General features: G+C 37.1%; 2 protein-coding genes across 9 annotated transcripts in view; one reads left to right on the forward strand and one right to left on the reverse strand.

The window, feature by feature from the left end:
• LOC123552469 (spermatogenesis-associated serine-rich protein 1-like) overlaps positions 1-19,382 on the reverse strand; it is a 68,971-nt gene that overhangs the window by 25,320 nt on the left and 24,269 nt on the right. For 2 of the 8 annotated variants that reach the window (XM_045342144.2, XM_045342143.2), the window contains exon 1: positions 3,935-4,096. The exons of the other annotated variants lie outside the window; for them this stretch is intronic. In XM_045342144.2, coding sequence (XP_045198079.2) covers positions 3,935-3,977 — 43 coding nt within the window. In that variant the 5' untranslated portion in view covers positions 3,978-4,096. Of the gene's footprint in view, positions 1-3,934; positions 4,097-19,382 lie in introns of those variants that run through there. 8 annotated transcript variants of the gene reach the window in all.
• Positions 1,706-19,382, forward strand: part of LOC123552468 (acetyl-CoA carboxylase-like) — a 114,995-nt gene continuing 97,318 nt past the window's right edge. Inside the window, exon 1 of the mRNA XM_053541989.1 lies at positions 1,706-1,825. Within this exon, the coding sequence (XP_053397964.1) occupies positions 1,792-1,825 (34 nt within the window). The 5' untranslated portion in view covers positions 1,706-1,791. The remainder of the gene's footprint in view (positions 1,826-19,382) is intronic.

Raw genomic sequence — 19,382 nt, forward strand, 5'->3', positions numbered from 1 at the left:
TTTTACTATTTTATGCACTAAAGGCCAGATTTGTGCAAGCTAAGTTCTGTATAAATATTTCAAATACAATTAGATCGAAAACTTTATTATAACTATGTTAAAATATTCATTACAAACTGGTAATAGAAAATTATTATCTATTGCACATGTACACTTTTTATGTGCTGATGGCCGAGATGCAGGTTTCATAACCATTTTTTTTTAAATGTACATGTCACCTTGAGTGTTTATATTAAATCAACATCAGATACATGTATCAGTATCTCAGTCTACAGAATAGTTTGCTCAATGTTTTTTTCCCCAAGCTTTCACTAGGTCTGTATTTGAATATATACCATGCAAAAGTAAACTAGAGGAAAGACTGAAAATGTAAAATGTTATATAAAAACAAAAAGTACATTTGTAATCACACATGCACAAAAGTACATCTGAATCTGCTTAATGATTGATGTAAATGCTTTACTTAATAGGTAATTGGTATAGCACGTGACAGCTGACGAGCAGGTGACTTGTCCTAGCTGCCAAATCTGACAGTTTTCTGACAGTGTTATTGCCTTTGTAAGGCAAAGGAAATTTATTATGCAAGAAAGAAAGTTGTTGCTGGTCAGGTATTTATGTTTGCTCTCTTCTTTAAAAACTTGCTTTTAAATCATCATTATATTCAAAGTCTGGACATTCTCTGATTAATATTGAACTGATTAACATAAAAGTACATTCTCACTTCAACATATCACTGTTTATCTCTACCAGTGGTCAAACCAATAGTTATGTTACTTTCAGAATGTCAGTGTGTGTGTATGGTCAGTTTGTACATATAAACTTTTAAATTCTCTACAATATTTCAGAGAAGTATAAAATACACAGAATGGCAACTGGCTGTAATCTCGTGTCAGAGCGTGAATCGGCGTTATCTTAGTACAAAAACAAACATCGGCGAGCATGGAGTTACAGTTTGTACCTTTAAAACTACATTTAAAATACGTGTTAGCTTCTAAAACAACATTAGTTTAATGTGAAATAGTCTTAAGACACAAGGTACACGTTTCTTGCCATCAAAAGAAGTGTGGTCATACGGTGGTGATAATCAATTTACCAATGAATAATTGCTTTCTCATACAAAATGGCGCGTGGAGAACGCATCACTTCCGGTAAATGAGATCTCATTCAGTTGTCACGGGATATTGGCGAGATATGCTCTATATGCCTTTCAAGTTACCGATCTATTTATTTTTATAGCTCTTTGAATATATTATAATCCCTAATGTATCTTTTTTTTATCATAATGGCATATTAGATGTAAAACCTATAATAAAGCACAATATTATGCCATACCCATCACACTAACTACATACTTATAGGATGAAAATCCAAAATTTTTAACTCATTGCCTTAAAAATAAACTGTAACAGAGAAGCTAGTAATAATTTTAAAGTCACATGATTGACACCAAATTTTGTCCCAGTTACAATAATTTAAACAAAAATAATAAAATTAGCAAATGCTTAATATTCAATTCTTGAAATGCGTTTTATCTGAATGTTAGCTCAATGGAATGAAATAAATCTGATAAAACAATTACTATTACATGAAAAAGTGACAAGATTCTTTTCTGTGTGTTACAGACCAGAAACATAAAGGAGTATACATTTAAGGTAACTGGTGTAAAAAATTTATATGTATGCAGGAGTCTCTGCTGTAGACTGTAGTACATGCGCAGAGGAATAAAACAGTGGTAAAGAAGCTGCAAGAAAGTTATATTCTGCGGTTTGGAATTTCAGTTGGCAAAAGGAAATGGCATTTCGCAATGGATGTTTCTTTATGACAGGTGAGTGATTTGTTTTTGACTGATTTTAAACTGGTTCTTTGAAACAATTTGTTCAATTTGCATGACCTATCACATTCTTAGATGATAGAGAATAAGTCACTCATTCACTCAGCAGCCAGTCTAAATGACTGGGGAAACTCAGACTGGAGTCTATGATAAAATTTTAGTCTCAGTTTGCATATATTCTGATTGACTGAATTATAGCTAATGACAGGAGTCAGTGGCACAGTGGTTAGCAGGTTGGACTACAATCATGACAATGCCTATTCCAGGTTGCGGCTGATATCCCGACTATTGTTCAGTGCTGGGTGATTTACTTTTAAAACTGGTACTGTCTCCAGCAGTATCGGCCTAGACTGGATGCTGGGGAGGTAAATATGACGCCTGCCTTGGGTGGCTAGGCTACAAATAAGTTGTTCCATCCATTCCAGGTGGGGACTTCCGTCTACCCATGTCAAGAAACTTTACCTTTTTTTTTAATTAAGTATTGTGCTATTTTAAAATATTTTACAAAAAGATAATGATCAGTTGAGCGATGTAGTTGAAAATACATGTGTCATAATTTGTTATTTCAATGAATCTGTAACTGTTTTGTCAGGAAATACACAGTTTTACATCATGCTAGGTCTTATGTCTTTAAATTGTGAAGACAGCATCAAACTTCCAGTGGAAAATGTTTCTAATGAGAAAGTAAAAGATATGATGCAAGCAGGGCTTGTGTCCACATCCCTATGACTAAGCAGTTGAGAGCTGCATTTTTTAACCATTTTGACTAGCCTAGCAGCTGCTGTATATAAGAATATAAATTAGTTGTTTTATATTGATTTCTATTCCAGTGTGATCATTTTAAATAGAACCTTGTCAACTGAAGTAAGAGAAAACATGCCAAATGGAAATGCTTGTGCCTTAAAATGACTGCATAAAACCAGATAGTCTCCTCTATAGCCTCAGTGTCGTTTTACTACAACTATAAGTATACATACAGTAATGCAAAAATGTTGAGTATCTGACGCATTGACATATACTTTTAACTCAAAATGACATAAAACCTTAAAAACAGTTTGTCTCAAGCTTAAATAACCTTGTAATTTTCATTTCTGCTTTCATTTCATTCTTTAATTTCCTTTGCTGAAATTACATGTCAAATCTCATAGTAGCTGGAGTAGCGTTTTCATAATGAAATGATTATAAATTACAGAATTTATCATGACACTGCCATGGACAAACTATTTAGTGTGTTTATGGTTATATTCCCTTATCCCTGGGATCTAAAATCCGGTCTTGTTTATTACCCAGGACACAGCATTGTTCCACGTGTCTAAATCCCTGCCTGTTGGGATCTGTCTTCTATCTACTCCACCGTAACCTTGCTCTTTGCCCCTGTTTTATCTTTTAAATCAATAACACACTTCCCTTCCCTTTTATTTGGCCTGATTTTCTTTTATTTTGACTAATAATCTTTGAAGCCTGATGCACATGAAAGTGTCTATGTCCCTTTAGCGTATCAAGGCTAGACAGTAATGGAAAGAAAGATAGATTACTAGAAACCTAAATTACTTAATCCCCATGTCTCACACTCAGTACTTTTCTAACTCCTACTTCCCAAGGACCATCCGTCTCTGGAACTTCCTACCAACTTATGTTAAATCTAGCCCCAGTCTCAGTATCTATAGAGAGAGGCTGACGGTGGTCAGTATGTAATTCTATTGCCTCTGCCCCATTTTAACTGTAGCATACTGTCTTTTTTATCTTTGATTATTTTAACATTGTAACATATCATTTCTTTATCAACTGTTTCTCTGACAGCGCCGCCCAGTGATAGTCGGAAATCGACAGTTGGGTGAAAGATGTAGATGTAGATCTAAAGTCCTGTGTAGATGAAAATCTACTTTTTGGAGAGGTAAACTGGGCCAAATCAGCCCTGAAGTTAGGCCTGGAAAAAACTGAAAGCCCCATCAAGTGGTGTTTTATGCAATTAAAGCAACTTCAGTCATAAAAAGTTCAGTGTAACAGAAATAATTAAAAATGCATCGCGAAATTTAGTAACAACAGAGTGAAACCTCTAAAGAATTCAGCTACAGGAAAATAATGGCATTCCTGTGCACAGACCTTGCTTCCCTGATTTCCCAATTTCTGTTGTCACATGCAGCATCTTTGTTTATTCTCACACTGTAATAAGAGAAAGTAAAAACTTCCTGTTTTTCTTTTTTGAGCGTGCTTGGTAACAATGTAGACTGGATTTAAAATTCTACGCTTGCTTTATGCCACTATTCAGAAAGTAAGCGAAGCCGTCTAACAGGTGCTTCAGTCGGGTATACATTAGTATTATTTTAATGAATCTGAGTGATGTAGAAGCATATAACAAAAAGACACTGTAATATTTGACCACACAGAAAAAAGAGAGATACAGTCTGAATTTTATGTTTATCACGCCACCGTCGTACGACGGTGAAATGTCACGCTTGTTTTAGAAGAAGAAGCAAGACAAGGGATAGTGCATGCAAGAAACACACAAGGTTTATACAAATATCAGGTATAACTTTATTGTTTTTTATCAAAAGAATACAATTTTATTCTGAAACACTTCATTTTGTCACAGAAAAATGTAAACATGTCATGTGTTTTCGTGACAAAATATAGCTGGATTGGTATGTGTTTACTGTCACAGACAGAAAATGACCATGACACTGTGGTAGTATTATAGAGTTTCATTTCATCTACTAAAGCATCAGACAGAATTGACACAGAATGGCATTCAAAATGCTGTACATAGTGATAGTAGTCCTAAATATAAGACCTGACATAACTCATATATCACTTTATAAGTTCATTTTAATCGATATTTTACATTTTTATTTTCTATGTTATGTCAGGTCTTAACATTGAACTGAAAAAACGTATAGCACAAAAATCGCTTCAGATTTAAATTTTGATCCGAAGGTTTTTTTAATGACTTTTCTGGCAACATTGAGTGAAGAAAAATCATAAATGTGCATTATGGCAGCAATTAAAAGTGATATTTTACCTTATTTGTTATTAATTATCCGATTAATAAATCAAGTATGCAGCCCCACAGGTGCCCGTCCAGTCTTGGTGCCCATATGGGTGCCGCCCCCTCAAAAAAAAAAAAAAAAAAAAATTAAAAACACTGTTTTAAGCCTAAAACGAAAAAAAAAAAATTTTTTTGTTGAATTTTTTTTTCCCCCTATATATACTCATATGGAAAAGGTGCATGTGTTGCCGTAACGCTATGGAGGTTTACTAGGACATGCTGTGGAACAACCAAAATGTCCAGTTCAGTACCAATGCAAGCTACCCTGCTGCAATTTACACATCATGCATTTATAAAATACTAAACAATCCTATTCTACCTAGTAAACAGCCTTAAATAACTTACATTTAAATTCTAAGACGCAAACAACGGAAAAGGTTTTCTGATTTCGTTTTGAAACAAAATGGCCGATCGTCACTGTTACTTTGCAAGTGTCTAGACAATTTGGCTTGTTTGAATTTAAATGTAAGTTATTTAAGGCTGTTTACTAGGTAGAATAGGATTGTTTACTATTTTATAAATGCATGATGTGTAAATTGCAGCAGGGTAGCTTGCATTGGTACTGAACTGGACATTTTGGTTGTTCCACAGCGTGTCCTAGTAAACCTCCATAGCGTTACGGCAACACATGCACCTTTTCCATATAAGAGTATATATAGGGGGGGGAAAAATTTCAACAAAAATTTTTTTTTTTTTCGTTTTAGGCTTAAAACAGTGTTTTTAATTTTTTTTTTTTTTTTGAGGGGGCGGCACCCATATGGGCACCAAGACTGGACGGGCACCTGTGTGCAGACCGTTGAAAATTTGAACTGTGGCACAGTAATAACCAAGGGTGTTCCAGATGTAAACGTGATTTGCATATCAGAATCATTTTTTGAACAAAAGTTACCTTTTTTCTGTCCCATACAGAGGAACTACAGATGACAATAATCTTTCAATTTTCAGAAGAGACATTTAAGATTTATAAGGATACAAATGGAAAATATACAATTATGATGAAAATAAATCAAAATAACAATAAAAATATTTGGTGGGAAATATTTTTTTGTCTACTGCCGATCAAATTTATATCTATCTATCTTCCATAACCGTTGAACCCCTTGCGGGGACGTAGACGTTTTGCACGTCAAAATCATAAAGAGAAAGAATATAGTGATAAAAATTTAGAGTGGAAGAAACTAAAAAAAAAAACTTTGGTGAAATAAAAGGTTTAAACTTGAGTTAGCAGGATAACTAGGGCGAGACATGTTCAAGGCTGCAAACTGCGGCACTGAACTGCTCTAGGGTAGGGAGATGGGCGACACAGGGGGAAGTTGGTTCCAATGGTACACCGTTCTCGGAAAATAAGAAAATTTTTAATAGTCAGTGGTTGCAGTAATTAACCTATAACTTAAAGAATGGCCATAGCGGACACATCGGGTCATTGGGGTAAGGTAATCTACGATTGGGATGGCAACCAGATCATGATGAATCTTATAGAAGAGTGACAACCTTGAATCTATACACCTTAAATCCAGTCGACGAAGGTTTAGGGAGTGTAGCACATCTGTTACACTAGAAGTACGGCCGTAGTCAGTCTTGATCCAACTGGCGGCTCTCCTTTGGACGCTTTCAATTTGGTCTATCTGGGTTTGGGTGTGGGGCGACCATACCTCAGAGGCATATTCAAGCTGGGGTCGGACTAAAGTCAGGTAAGCAATGGTCTTAATGGGTTGGGATTTGACCTTAATGTTTCTTCGTAAGAACCCTAGGGTTTGGTTAGCTTTTTTGGTTGACCTATTTATGTGATTGTCCCATGATCGGTCATTTGAGGTATCCACGCCTAGGTATTAAGCGGAGCTGACCGATTCAAGTTGGACTCCATGTAGGTAATACTGGGTAGGAATAGGATGTTTCCTTGTAGTGGCGAGGATCACTTGACTCTTGGAGGGGTTGAACTCCATATCCCACTCCAACTCCCACTTTTCTAGAAGTTTTAGGTCATATTGGAGAGTGACAGATTGGTCTGCAGATGACAATGTTAGATATATTGCCGTGTCATCTGCAAACAGACAGACTTTGGAACTGATGTTTTGTGGGAGGTCATTTATGTAAGCTAGGAAGAGCAGGAGACCAAGTACAGACCCCCTGCGGGACACCTGATGATACTGGGATGGCATCAGAGGTAGTGCCATTTAGGACTACTGATTGGATCCTATTATCTAAGAAGCCTTTGACCCATCTTAGTGTGTTACCTCTGACTCAATATTCATGCATTTTTAGTAGGACTTTCTCATGGCTAACCTTGTCGAAAGCCTTACTAAGATCTAGAAGTATAAGATCTACTTGTTTCTTATTGTAGACTGAGGTGACTTTCAATTTCGAAACAAGATGGTGGCACGGAAAATGTAAACATTTGCTGTCAAAAAAATAAAGCTACATTTTGTGGATAATAATGGATTGTAAATCATTTTAACCTTGCAGAATTGAAGCAGAAGGTATTTTTTTTATCTAGGTACAAAGTTCACTGACTTTATAATGTTTGAGAAATCGAATATATGCTACACTTCTTTCATAGTATCCGTTTAGACGTCGAAAAAGGCTTTGATAGTAAAAATGTAAAATATCAAAATATTAAATGTTGAATGTCAAATGACAACTTTTTGACATCTAATTATTTGGACTAATAGTGATTACGGATTTTTCTAGACCACTAAAAAAGGCAGGGTGCTGCTAAAAAGGGGCAGGGTGCATTTTGCGCGTTGCATACCTTTGTCTATGAAAATCATAAGATAGATTTCCATGGTTTTTGTTGTAATGTCTACATTGTAAGGTACTTACAGAAAAATTTGCAACGAATCTGAATGTCAGGAAAAATATTAATACCTGTTTGTCTACTTAACATGCTTATCATTTATAAATACATGCAGTTTGTTTTATGTTTTCATACATTATTTTTGTCTTGAAAGTTTTTTTGATTAGAAATATACCATAAAGATACTATTGAATAATTAAATAATTCTGGTGCAAATCTGTCATTATACATTCATTAAAAAATATATATATTACTGAACGTACCGTTGATACTTGTGTATAAATGCACAAAATTTTTACCCCGGACCAGGCCCCCCCCCCCACCCCCTCAAATCGTGGGTGCATATTAGCATATTATAAAATAACTTTGTTTACGATTTTCGCCATTTTGGTACAGGCGAAATTACTCTACGCGCTGACTGTCTATGCTAAATTCTGAGATTGCCGTTACGTTCTGTAAAAGATCGAGTATTTTATTAATCCCCTGCCACAAGTGGTGGGGTGTTATATGAATGGTCGTCGTCCGTCCTTCCATCCTTCTGTCCGTCCTTCCATCTGTCCGTAAGACTTTCGTGTCCACTCCATATCTCCTAAACCCCTTGAAGGATTTTCATGAAACTTGGGTCAAATGATCTCCTCATCAAGATGATGTGCAGAACCCATGAGTCAGCCATTCCGGCTCAAGGTCAAGGTCACAACTCAAGGTCAAAGGTTTGAGCCTTCCATTTTGTGTCTGCTCCATATCTCCTAAACCCTTGAAGGATTTTCATCAAACTTGGGTGAAATGATCACCTCATCAAGATGATGTGCAGAACCCATGAGTCAGCCATTCCGGCTCAAGGTAAGGTCACAACTCAAGGTCAAAGGTTTGAGCCTTCCATTTTGTGTCCGCTGTCTATCTCCTAAACCCCTTGAAGGATTTTCATCAAACTTGGGTGAAATGATCACCTCATCAAGATGATGTGCAGAACCCATGAGTCAGCCATACCGGCTCAAGTTCGAGGTCACAACTCCAGGTCAAAGGTTTGAGCCTTCCATTTTGTGTCCGCTCTATATCTCCTAAACCCCTTGAAGGAATTTTATAAAACTTCGGTCAAATGATCACCTCATCAAGACGATATGCAGAACCCATGAGTCAGCCATGCCGGCTCAAGGTCAAGGTCACAACTCAAGGTCAAAGGTTTGAGCCTTCCATTTTGTGTCCGCTCTATATCTCCTAAACCCCTTGAAGGGTTTTCATCAAACTTGGGTCACATCAAGACAATGTGCAGAACCCATGAGTCAGCTATGCCAGCTCAAGGTCAAGGTCACAGCTTAGGGTCAATAGTTTGAGCCTTCCATTTTGTGTCCGCTCTATATCTCCTAAACCCCTTGAAGGATTTTCATGAAACTTGGGTCAAATGATCACCTCATCAAGGCGATGTGCAGAACTCATGAGTCAGCCATGCCGGCTGAAGGTCAAGGTCAGAACTCAAGGTCAAAGGTTTTAGTCTTCCATTTCGTGTCTGCTCTATATCTCCTAAACCCCCTTCAAGGAATTTTATAAAACTTGGGTCAAATGATCACATCAGATTGATGTGCAGAACTTAAGAGTCAGCCATGCTGGCTCAAGGTCAAGGTCACAGCTTAGGGTCAAAGGTTTGAGCCTTCCATTTTGTGTCCACTCTGTATCTCCTAAACCCCTGGAACTTGGGTTAAATGATCATCTCATCAAGAGCTCATGAGTCAACCATGTCAACTCAAGGTCAAGGTCACAACTCAAGGTCAAAGGTTTGAGCTCTGTATCTCCTAAACCCCTTGAAGGATTTTCATGAAACTTGGGTCAAATGATCACCTCACCAAGACATTGTGCAGAATTCATGAGTCAGCCATATCAGTTCAAGTTCAAGGTCACAGCTAAAGGTCAAAGGTTTACCCTTTCACTATCCATAACAGTGGCGGGGGATTTAGCTGTCTTTCAGACTGCCTTGTTTTCTTTTAAACAAAATTAATATCATACAAATTTAATAGTATTTTGATGAAATAGATATAACAAAATCATAGATATTTTGATAGGCAGTGATACTAATTAAAGATCGACTGTTATCTTCAACCCGAGATCAAACTGTGAACAACAAAATTGACACAAGGTGCCACGCTAATTGCCGATAATTACTGGCAATTAATCAGCATTTAATAAGCAGCAGACTTTGTTTTAAGATGTTTTTTCTCCTTTTTTATTAGCTCATCTAATTTTTTGAAAAAAAAATGATGAGTTATTGTCATCACTTGAGTGGTTGTCGGCGTTGCCTGGTTAAGTTTTATGTTTAGGTCAACTTTTCTCCTAAACTATCAAAGCTATTGCTTTGAAACTTGGAATACTTGTTCACCATCATAAGCTGACCCTCTATAGCAAGAAACATAACTCCATCTTGCTTTTTGCAAGATTTATGGCCCCTTTTGGACTTAGAAAATATCAGATTTCTTGGTTAAGTTTTATGTTTAGGTCAACTTTTCTCCTAAACTATCAAAGCTATTGCTTTGAAACTTGGAATACTTGTTCACCATTATAAGCAGACCCTGTACATCAAGAAACATAACTCCATCCTGCTTTTTGCAAGAATTATTGCCCCTTTTGGACTTAGAAAATCAGTTTTCTTTGTTAAGTTTTATGTTTAAGTCAGCTTTTCTCCTAAACTATCAAAGCTATTGCTTTAAAACTTGCAACAGTTTTTCACCATCATAAACTGACCCTGTACAGCAAGAAACATAACTCCATCCTGCTTTTTGCAAGATTTATGGCCCCTTTTGGACTTAGAAAATATTGGATTTCTTGGTTAAGTTTTATGTTTAGGTCAATTTTTTCTCTTAAACTATCAAAGCTATTGCTTTGAAACTTGCAACACTTGTTCACCATCATAGGCTGACCTGGTACAGCAAGCAACATAACTCCATCCTGCTTTTTGCAAAAATTATTGCCCCTTTTGGACTTAGAAAATCATTTTCTTGGTTGAGTATTATGTTTAAGTCAACTTTTCTCATAAACTATCAAAGCTATTGCTTTAAAACTTGCAACAGTTTTTCACCATCATAAGCTGACACTATACATCAAGAAACATAACTCCATCCTGCTTTTTGCAAGAATGATGGCCCTTTTTAGACTTAGAAAATCATGGGTAGGACAATATTTCTATTATACAAAAAAGATCAGATGAGCGTCAGCACCAGCAAGGGGGTGCTCTTGTTCTGTTTTGCAGTTTGCTTTAATTGCTGACCTATCTAATTGTTGTTTGTTACGATTCGGTTCGTCATCGTCTGCACACCGATACTGCATGCATGCCTCAGGCAAATACACAGCACCTGTGTATAGTCGGTGGGTGTCATAACTTCGTATGGATTGACAATTATTTGGGATGCTATTTTGACAGATGATTGATGGGCAGTTCGTTTAGAAATACTTAATTAATGGTCAAAGGGGCGGTGCTAAAAGGGCAAAGGGGCGCTGAAGAATGGCAAAAGGGCAGCTATTTCGGGCAGAAGGACGGCGCTAAAAATGGGCAGGGTGCTGCACCCTGCTATTCCGCTCTAGAAAAATCCCTAGTGATAGTAGGTTTATAGGCCACTTCCAAGAGCCTTGCTGTTGAGTTAACCCTTTAGCAATGTGGTTAGAATGTCCGCCTATGGATCACGAGGTCCGGGGTTCAAGCCCCAGTAGGGACCTGGTATTTTCTCCACCAGGCTTTACTTTAATGGCGACGAAGATGTTTGACGGACTCATGCGGTGGGCATGGAGTGTCATTCTGGAGAGCTAGTTAGCTCTGAAAAGTAAAGGGGAAGAAGTGTAGTGATAGTAGGTTTACAGGCCACTTCCAACAGCCCTGCTGTTGGGTTTACCCTTTAGCAACATGGTTAGAGTGTCTGCCTATGGATCACGAGGTCTGGGGTTCAAGTCCCAGTAGGGACCTTGGTATTTTTTCCACCAGGCTTTACTTTTATGCTTTGAAGATTACCTTTGTGCAGCTGCCATAGCAAGTGGGGTGGTTTTGATGAAACCCATTTATACATGTTCCAGGGGTTTTGCTACTGGGTAGTCCAAATTATAGGATGTTTCGGGACAGCATGGTAACTTTAGACTTTCCTGTTAGGAAATCTACAATGAAATTCATTGGGAATGTTTTCTGGTACATGTACAATGTATTTATAATGATTACATCTCTGCTAATGAATTTATGTTGACATTAAAGCAAAGAAATGCCTCGCTGATATTTTTTAGCTCGATTATTCAAAGAATTCTATTCTACTCACCCTGGCGTCAGCGTCACACATTGGTTAAAATTTTGCATCCATGTACATATGGCTATCATTTAAAGGCATATAGCGTTGATACTTATTTTTTCTATTTCTAGGTCAATTACCAACCTCACTGGGTCAAGTCCAATAATTCTGACATGTATTTTGAACAAATTATGCCCCCTTTTGGACTTAGAAAATTCTGGTTAAAGTTTTACATACAAGTTACTATCTCCAAAACTAATGCAGATATTGAATTGAAACTTCACATGTGTCTCGGGGTTATAAAACTAGTTGATAGCATCAAGTCCCATAACTGTGACCTGCATTTTGGCCAAATTATGCCCCCTTTTGGACTCAGAAAATCCTGGTTAAAGTTTTGCGTGCAAGTACATACAGCTATTACCTAAAGGCATATAGATTTGAAACTTATTTTTTCTTTTTATGCCCCCGAAGGGAGGCATATAGTTTTGAACCGTCTGTCCGTCTGTCAGTCTGAGGGTCTGTCAGTCTGTCCGCAATTTTCGTGTCCGGTCCATATCTTTGTCATCGATAGATGGATTTTCAAATAACTTGGCATGAATATGTACCACAGTAAGACGACGTGTCGCGCGCAAGACCCAGGTCCGTAGCTCAAAGGTCAAGGTCACACTTAGACATTAAAGGACAGTGCATTGATGGGCGTGTCCGGTCCATATCTTTGTCATCGATGGATGGATTTTCAAATAACTTGGCATGAATGTGTACCACAGTAAGACGACGTGTCGCGCGCAAGACCCAGGTCCGTAGCTCAAAGGTCAAGGTCACACTTATACATTAAAGGATAGTGCATTGATGGGGTGTCCGGTCCATATCTTTGTCATCGATGGATGGATTTTCAAATAACTTGGCATGAATGTGTACCACAGTAAGACGACGTGTTGCGCGCAAGACCCAGGTCCGTAGCTCAAAGGTCAAGGTCACACTTAGACATTAAAGGATAGTGCATTGATGGGCGTGTCCGGTCCATATCTTTGTCAACCATGGATGGATTTTCAAATAACTTGGCATGAATGTGTACCACAGTAAGACGACGTGTCACGCGCAAGACCCAGGTCCCTAGCTCAAAGGTCAAGGTCACACTTAGCCGTTAAAGGTCATTTTTCATGATAGTGCATTGATGGGCGTGTCCGGTCCATATCTTTGTCATTCATGCATGGATTTTAAAATAACTACGCATGAATGTGTGGCACAGTAAGACGACGTGTCGCGCGCAAGACCCAGCTCCGTATGTCAAAGGTCCTAAACTCTAACATCGGCCATAACTACTCATTCAAAGTGCCATCGGGGGCATATGTCATCCTATGGAGACAGCTCTTGTTCTAGATCAATTACCAACCTCACTGGGTCAAGTCCCATAACTCTGACATGTATTTTGGACAAATAATGCCCCTTATGCCCCTTTCTGGACATACAAAATCCTGGTTAAAGTTTTACATGCAAGTTACTATCTCCAAAACTAATGCAGATATTGAATTGAAACTTCACATGTGTCTTCGGGGTTATAAAACTAGTTGATAGCATAAAGTCCCATAACTCTGACCTGTATTTTGGTGAAATTATCCCCCCTTTTGGACTTAGAAAATCCTGGTTAAAGTTTTACATGCAAGTTACTATCTGCAGAACAAATGCAGATATTAAATTGAAACTTCACATGTGCCTTCGGGGTTATAAAACAAGTTGATTGCGTTAAGTCCCATAACTCTGACATTTTGGTCAAATTATGTCCCCTTTTGAACTTAAAACTTCTGGTTAAAGTTTTGCATGCAAGTTACTATCTCCAAAACTAATGCAGATACTTGATTGAAACTCTATAGATATTTTAACATTTAGGGTAATATTTTCCTGCTTCTGGAACAATATTTCGAAAAGTCGAGCACTGGCTGTCTTATGGACAGCAGCTTTTGTTAATGTATATTATTTGTTTTGTATATGCAATTTAGTGTCATCTGCAGTCCACTGTATATTTGGAACGGTTGTAGGGGTAGATAACTCCTCGCATTTATTCATATCATATTTCCAAGGATTTAAGTCAGTTATTTAAAATTATGAGTTAAATTCTACCCATTTGAAGTTTCTACATGAATGTTAATAGCAAGTAAGTTTGACCAGTATTTTATGACTTTTTTTTATTATACGCCCGTTTGAAAAACGGGACGTATTATGGGAACGCCCCTGGCGGGCGGGCGGGTGGGCGGGCGGGAGGCGTCCACAGACCTTGTCCGGAGCATATCTTCTACATGCATGAAGGGATTTTGATGAAACTTGGCACAGTTGTTCACCATCATGAGACGGAGTGTCATGCGCAAGAACCAGGTCCCTAGGTCTAAGGTCAAGGTCACACTTAGAGGTCAAAGGTCAAATTCAAGAATGACTTTGTCCGGAGCATATCTTCTTCATGCATAGAGGGATTTTGATGAAAGTTGGCACAATTGTTCATCATCATGAGAAGGAGTGTCATGCGCAAGAACCAGGTCCCTAGGTCTAAGGTCAAGGTCACACTTAGAGGTCAAAGGATACAAGAATGAAAACTTTGTCCGGAGCATTTCTTCTTCATGCATAGAGGGATTTTGATATAACTTGGCACAAATGTTCACCACCATGAGGCGGAGTGTCATGCGCAAGAACCAGGTCTCTAGGTCTAAGGTCAAGGTCACACTTAGAGGTCAAAGGATACAAGAATGAAAACCTTGTCCGGAGCATTTCTTCTTCATGCATAGAGGGATTTTGATATAACTTGGCACAAATGTATACCACCACGAGACGTAGTGTCATGCGCAAGAACCAGGTCCCTAGGTCTAAGGTCAAGGTCACACTTAGAGGCCAAAGGTCAGATACAAGAATGACTTTGTCCGAAGCATTTCTTCTTCATGCATGGAGGGATTTTGATGTAACTTGATACAATTATACACCATCATGAGACGAAGTGTCATGCGCAGTTCCCTTCTTTAGAATTACTTCCCTTTGTTGTTACTATAAATAGCTTATATTGTAACTTTTTCATTACTAGTCGTAGGGACAAATCGAGACCACTTTTCTGTAGTACAACATGCATGCTACATCCAATTTTGAGGTGTATTTTGACCAGTCTCTACCTGGTAAAGATTTTTGTGAGGACTTACAATTTTTTTTTTGATTTTTTTTTTTTTTTTTTTTTTTTTTTTTTTAAGATTAACTTCCCTTAGTTGTTACATAAATAACTTATATTGTAACTTTTTTATAATTGACCGTAGGGAAAAACCAAGACCACTTTTCTGTGGTACAACATAGATGTTACTTTCCAATTTTAGGTGTATTTTAAGGTATCTCTACCTGGTAAGGAGTTTTTTTGTGGACTTCGAAAACAAAACACTTAGTTATTACTAAACAACCACAAAATTAAAATTCCATTTGCAAATACAGGTGCTAGAGTAAAGAAATTTGCTGTGACGGGCGTATATTGTGACATTCTTGCACTCTTGTTTTAAATGTCTTCGTTTTCCTAACAGTTAATAATTGCAGATATGGGTAATGCTTAGAGGGATGACAACTTTAAAATATCTAATCTTAAAATGGTCATCCCGATAAGCCAAATGAGTAAGGCTAGCTACCAGGCAGCCTTGGTGACTAAATAACTTTAACCCTTTGACTTTCCTAACTTTGCCTTAGTATTCCAGCTGTAGCCTTACTGGATTTAATAAATCATTCGAGGTAAGGTACTTTTTAAAGCACAAAAGAGAATGTATGTTGTTAATGTAATATCAGTTTCTGCTTGGTTTAACAATGCAAAGTGACGTAAACCCCTCCACTTTTCTAGGGAAAGTTTCACATGTATTGATGTAGGTGGATCTTAAATTATGTCATCAAGTATTCGTGTCAAATTAACAAGTTTGCAAATTGTCAACAGGCGATGGGTGATGATAAAAAATTGGGCGACTTGAATTCCGCTTTCATGTCAGATTAAAGTGAAGCGGGGAGCTCCAGAGTGACTATTTTTCTCAAGTTGCCCCCTCGCTCAAGCTGAGCTAGCATATGAATTCCACACCCCTCAGGCCTAGTTTTTATATCTGAAAGACTGTATGTATTATGGGAATGCCCCTGGCTGGGCGGCATCCACAATCTTTGTTCGGAGCATTTCTTCTTCATGCATGGAGGGATTTTGATGTAACTTGGCACAAATGTTCACCATCATGCAGTCATCCATAACATCTGCTTTATCTGTTTTGACTTAAAATTAAATTAAATTATTCAGAACTTTCTGTATTGCATTGTATATGTGAAATTTAAATAAAAAAAAATTAAATGTCTTCTGGAACTTTGAATTTGTTTTAAATAAAATAAAAAAGTTGCATATTAAGTATTGCCAAGTTATGGCCCTTGTTGGACTAAGAAGCTGTCAGATAGATGAGCACCCTATCTTATGGACATCTCTTGTTGTGAATTGTGGCTTCTGATTTTGCAAAATTTAGATACAAACAGTTTGTACATCATTGTACACGGCTCTCGCGAGTGGGCGACTTGAGCGAAATAGGCGCTCTAGAACTTCAAACTTCGCTCAAATCTAACCTCAAAGCGAAATGCAAGTCGCCCGATTTTCTTTGATTTCCGCACTCACTAATTAGTGCTACCCGGACTGTTGACAATTTGCACGGTGTCATATCGAGTGCCGAATACACAAACACACGCCGGGAGCATAATTTAAGCTCCGCCTACTTCAGGTACTTGCGAGATTTTCCCCGAGAAGTGTGAAAGCGAATCAAATTATCCGATACACCTCGTTGATTGTGTTCAGCCAATTAGCGTCGCGTTTACATCTTTGACACTTCGTTCTTAATTGTCAACATGTTTGAGTGCAAAAAGCAAAGTTTTTTTAAAGAATCTGCTGATTAACCATGCGATTAATTGGAATTTGGTACACAATTATTTGTTATCTATGATAAAAGAACGACATGTAATGTATAAACTATGTTTAAATTGACTTCCATCGATGAATTTATTTGAATATGTATTTCTAGATTACTCAGTTTACTTTCAGTTTTATTCGAGTGAGATACTGACATTCCTCGGTGAATGACTCGGTGTTAATAATAAACACTTCATACAAGATATAACCAAAATTCGGCGGGTTACATTTACAGAATCGGCTTGAATTTTGAAAACGACTTTTTTCAGAATTTTTTAACGAAACAATAACCACTGTATGGGAAATGATCTAACTAAGAAAATGAATGGTCACATCAATACTTTTTATCAAGAACATTACAGCCACCTTTCAAATCACTCAACATCATTGCAGTAGGAAAAGTCTTCCCACTTCTCCCTAAAGTCTCCTCACTTCGCCCTAAATCAGCTTGAGGGAGAAGTGACTTCTCCCAAAAAATTGGACCTAGCTAGACCCCTGTTGTAAATGTCTCTGAGGGTGGTAGTAGGGTTATTTTCGAATCTATATAATGTCTTTTAATAATGTCAATTTTATATCCAAATCTATATTTTTGCCCATTGTAAATATCAGACAAAAATACAATTTAAAAAAAAAGAAACTTTGTGTGTATTAGCGTAATGATGTCTTGCTTGTCCTATGCAGTTGCCCTCCCATGTCGGAAATAATGTCTGGCGGGGCACCTGCGGGTCTTACTCCCACCATTAAAATCTTAGAAGTCACAATATGACCAATAATTCATTAATTGTGTCGATGTTACATATAATCAAACAAAGATAAAAAAAATTGACATTGTTCACCATTTTACAAGTGTCTCAGTGGCTATACTCCTTTTGAAATATTGTGTTTGAATTTTACTAGGATACTTGACACACATTCATAATATCAGTAAGTTAAAATACAACATACCAGTCTATGATTCAGCAGATTTTGAGAGGACATAATGCTTACCTCAAAAATTGTTAAAAAATTCCTTTAAGGTTAAGGTAAAGGTTATCAGCAAATTTAGGTAATGATGGTCTAGTTTATTTAAAATCTGATATCGGTCGGGTATCACTGATTAAAAGATCTCAATGTCAGGTCGAAGTTTTTCAAATGGACTTCTGTTAGTTAGTGAAGACAACCATCTTTTCAATCTACTTGGCATTTAATTTATGGTAAGCAGATTGTTTGTATTTTCCTGATGCTTAAAATTGTATTGCACAGAAGTCATTGGATTTGTGGACGTTATGAGATGTGAGAATGGAATACTGTGACAGGAAAGGCCGTACCGGCGACAGTAACCATCAGAACAAATCAACACCCTTTACAATATTTACAAATTTATTTACAAAAGATGATTATTTACAATGAATAGATGATATGAAGAAAAAAAAACAAAAAAAAACTGATTATAAGAAAAAAAAAAAAGAAAGTTCAGTATCTCTAGATACAAAAGTTCTTATAGTCCATTCTAATCTGACGTGACACAGGTCTTTAATGTAATTGTGAACTTTAAGTAGCACAAACAAAACATATCTCAAAATCCAGTCCCTTTAAACCGTGAATACGTTGATTCCGTATTGGCTCCCTATGGTGGTAGGTGATTGCATCCCTGAGCTGACTTCAGAGGATAACAAAAATCATCGTCTTTGCGGTTTACGGCACAACCATGGGACGAAAGCTCTGCGCTGGGAATATCACATCCAGGCGAGTGAAGACAAGTGAACCTCGAGCATTGTACTTCCGGGTTATGACATCACCAGGAAAATCGTCTGGCGGAAGAAGCTAAAATATATAACATATGGTAAGCACCATAGCAAAACAAAAAAGTCAGGGCATAAAGCTGCTCCTTTGGGTACACCATACCTCCGTAGGCTCCCATAAATAATACGTGCTACTTATACAAAATATATGTGCTACTAAGTTCAGACGTCACATGATTAAAATACGTCACTTATTACTTCCATTATTACAAAGATTACTTACTTAAAAGACTAAAGTTAAAGTATGAAAAAGATATGAAAAGTATATGATGAAACATTATAGATACGGACATGATAAACTGCAGCTATTATTTACAACTACAAATTAACAAAATTCAATGTAAATCAAACGTTATATGATAGTTGGCATCCATATAATATCAAATGCCATACACTAAAACGGACATTGTATGTGTATGCAATAGACTGGCACACAATTTCATATTACAATAATATATTACATACATGGTACTAGACTTGCCATATAGAGTTATACATAACAATACAGTGCAGTGATGGCGTTCCATAATTAACAAAATATTTGACATAAGTTTTTGAAACAAAGTACTTTATAAATATCATGTTACAAATTTCAGTCCAAATTTTACATCTTATATAAATGAAACATTTTAGATTCCTCTTTCGAAATAATTTACAAAAGTCTGAAAAATTTAATAAATCATCCTGACATACCGAAACTAGCCAAATCATATGCCGAAAAGTAAATGTTACAGAATTCTG

This window comes from Mercenaria mercenaria, chromosome 4 (assembly GCF_021730395.1).
Source record: "Mercenaria mercenaria strain notata chromosome 4, MADL_Memer_1, whole genome shotgun sequence".
Taxonomy (NCBI): domain Eukaryota; kingdom Metazoa; phylum Mollusca; class Bivalvia; order Venerida; family Veneridae; genus Mercenaria; species Mercenaria mercenaria.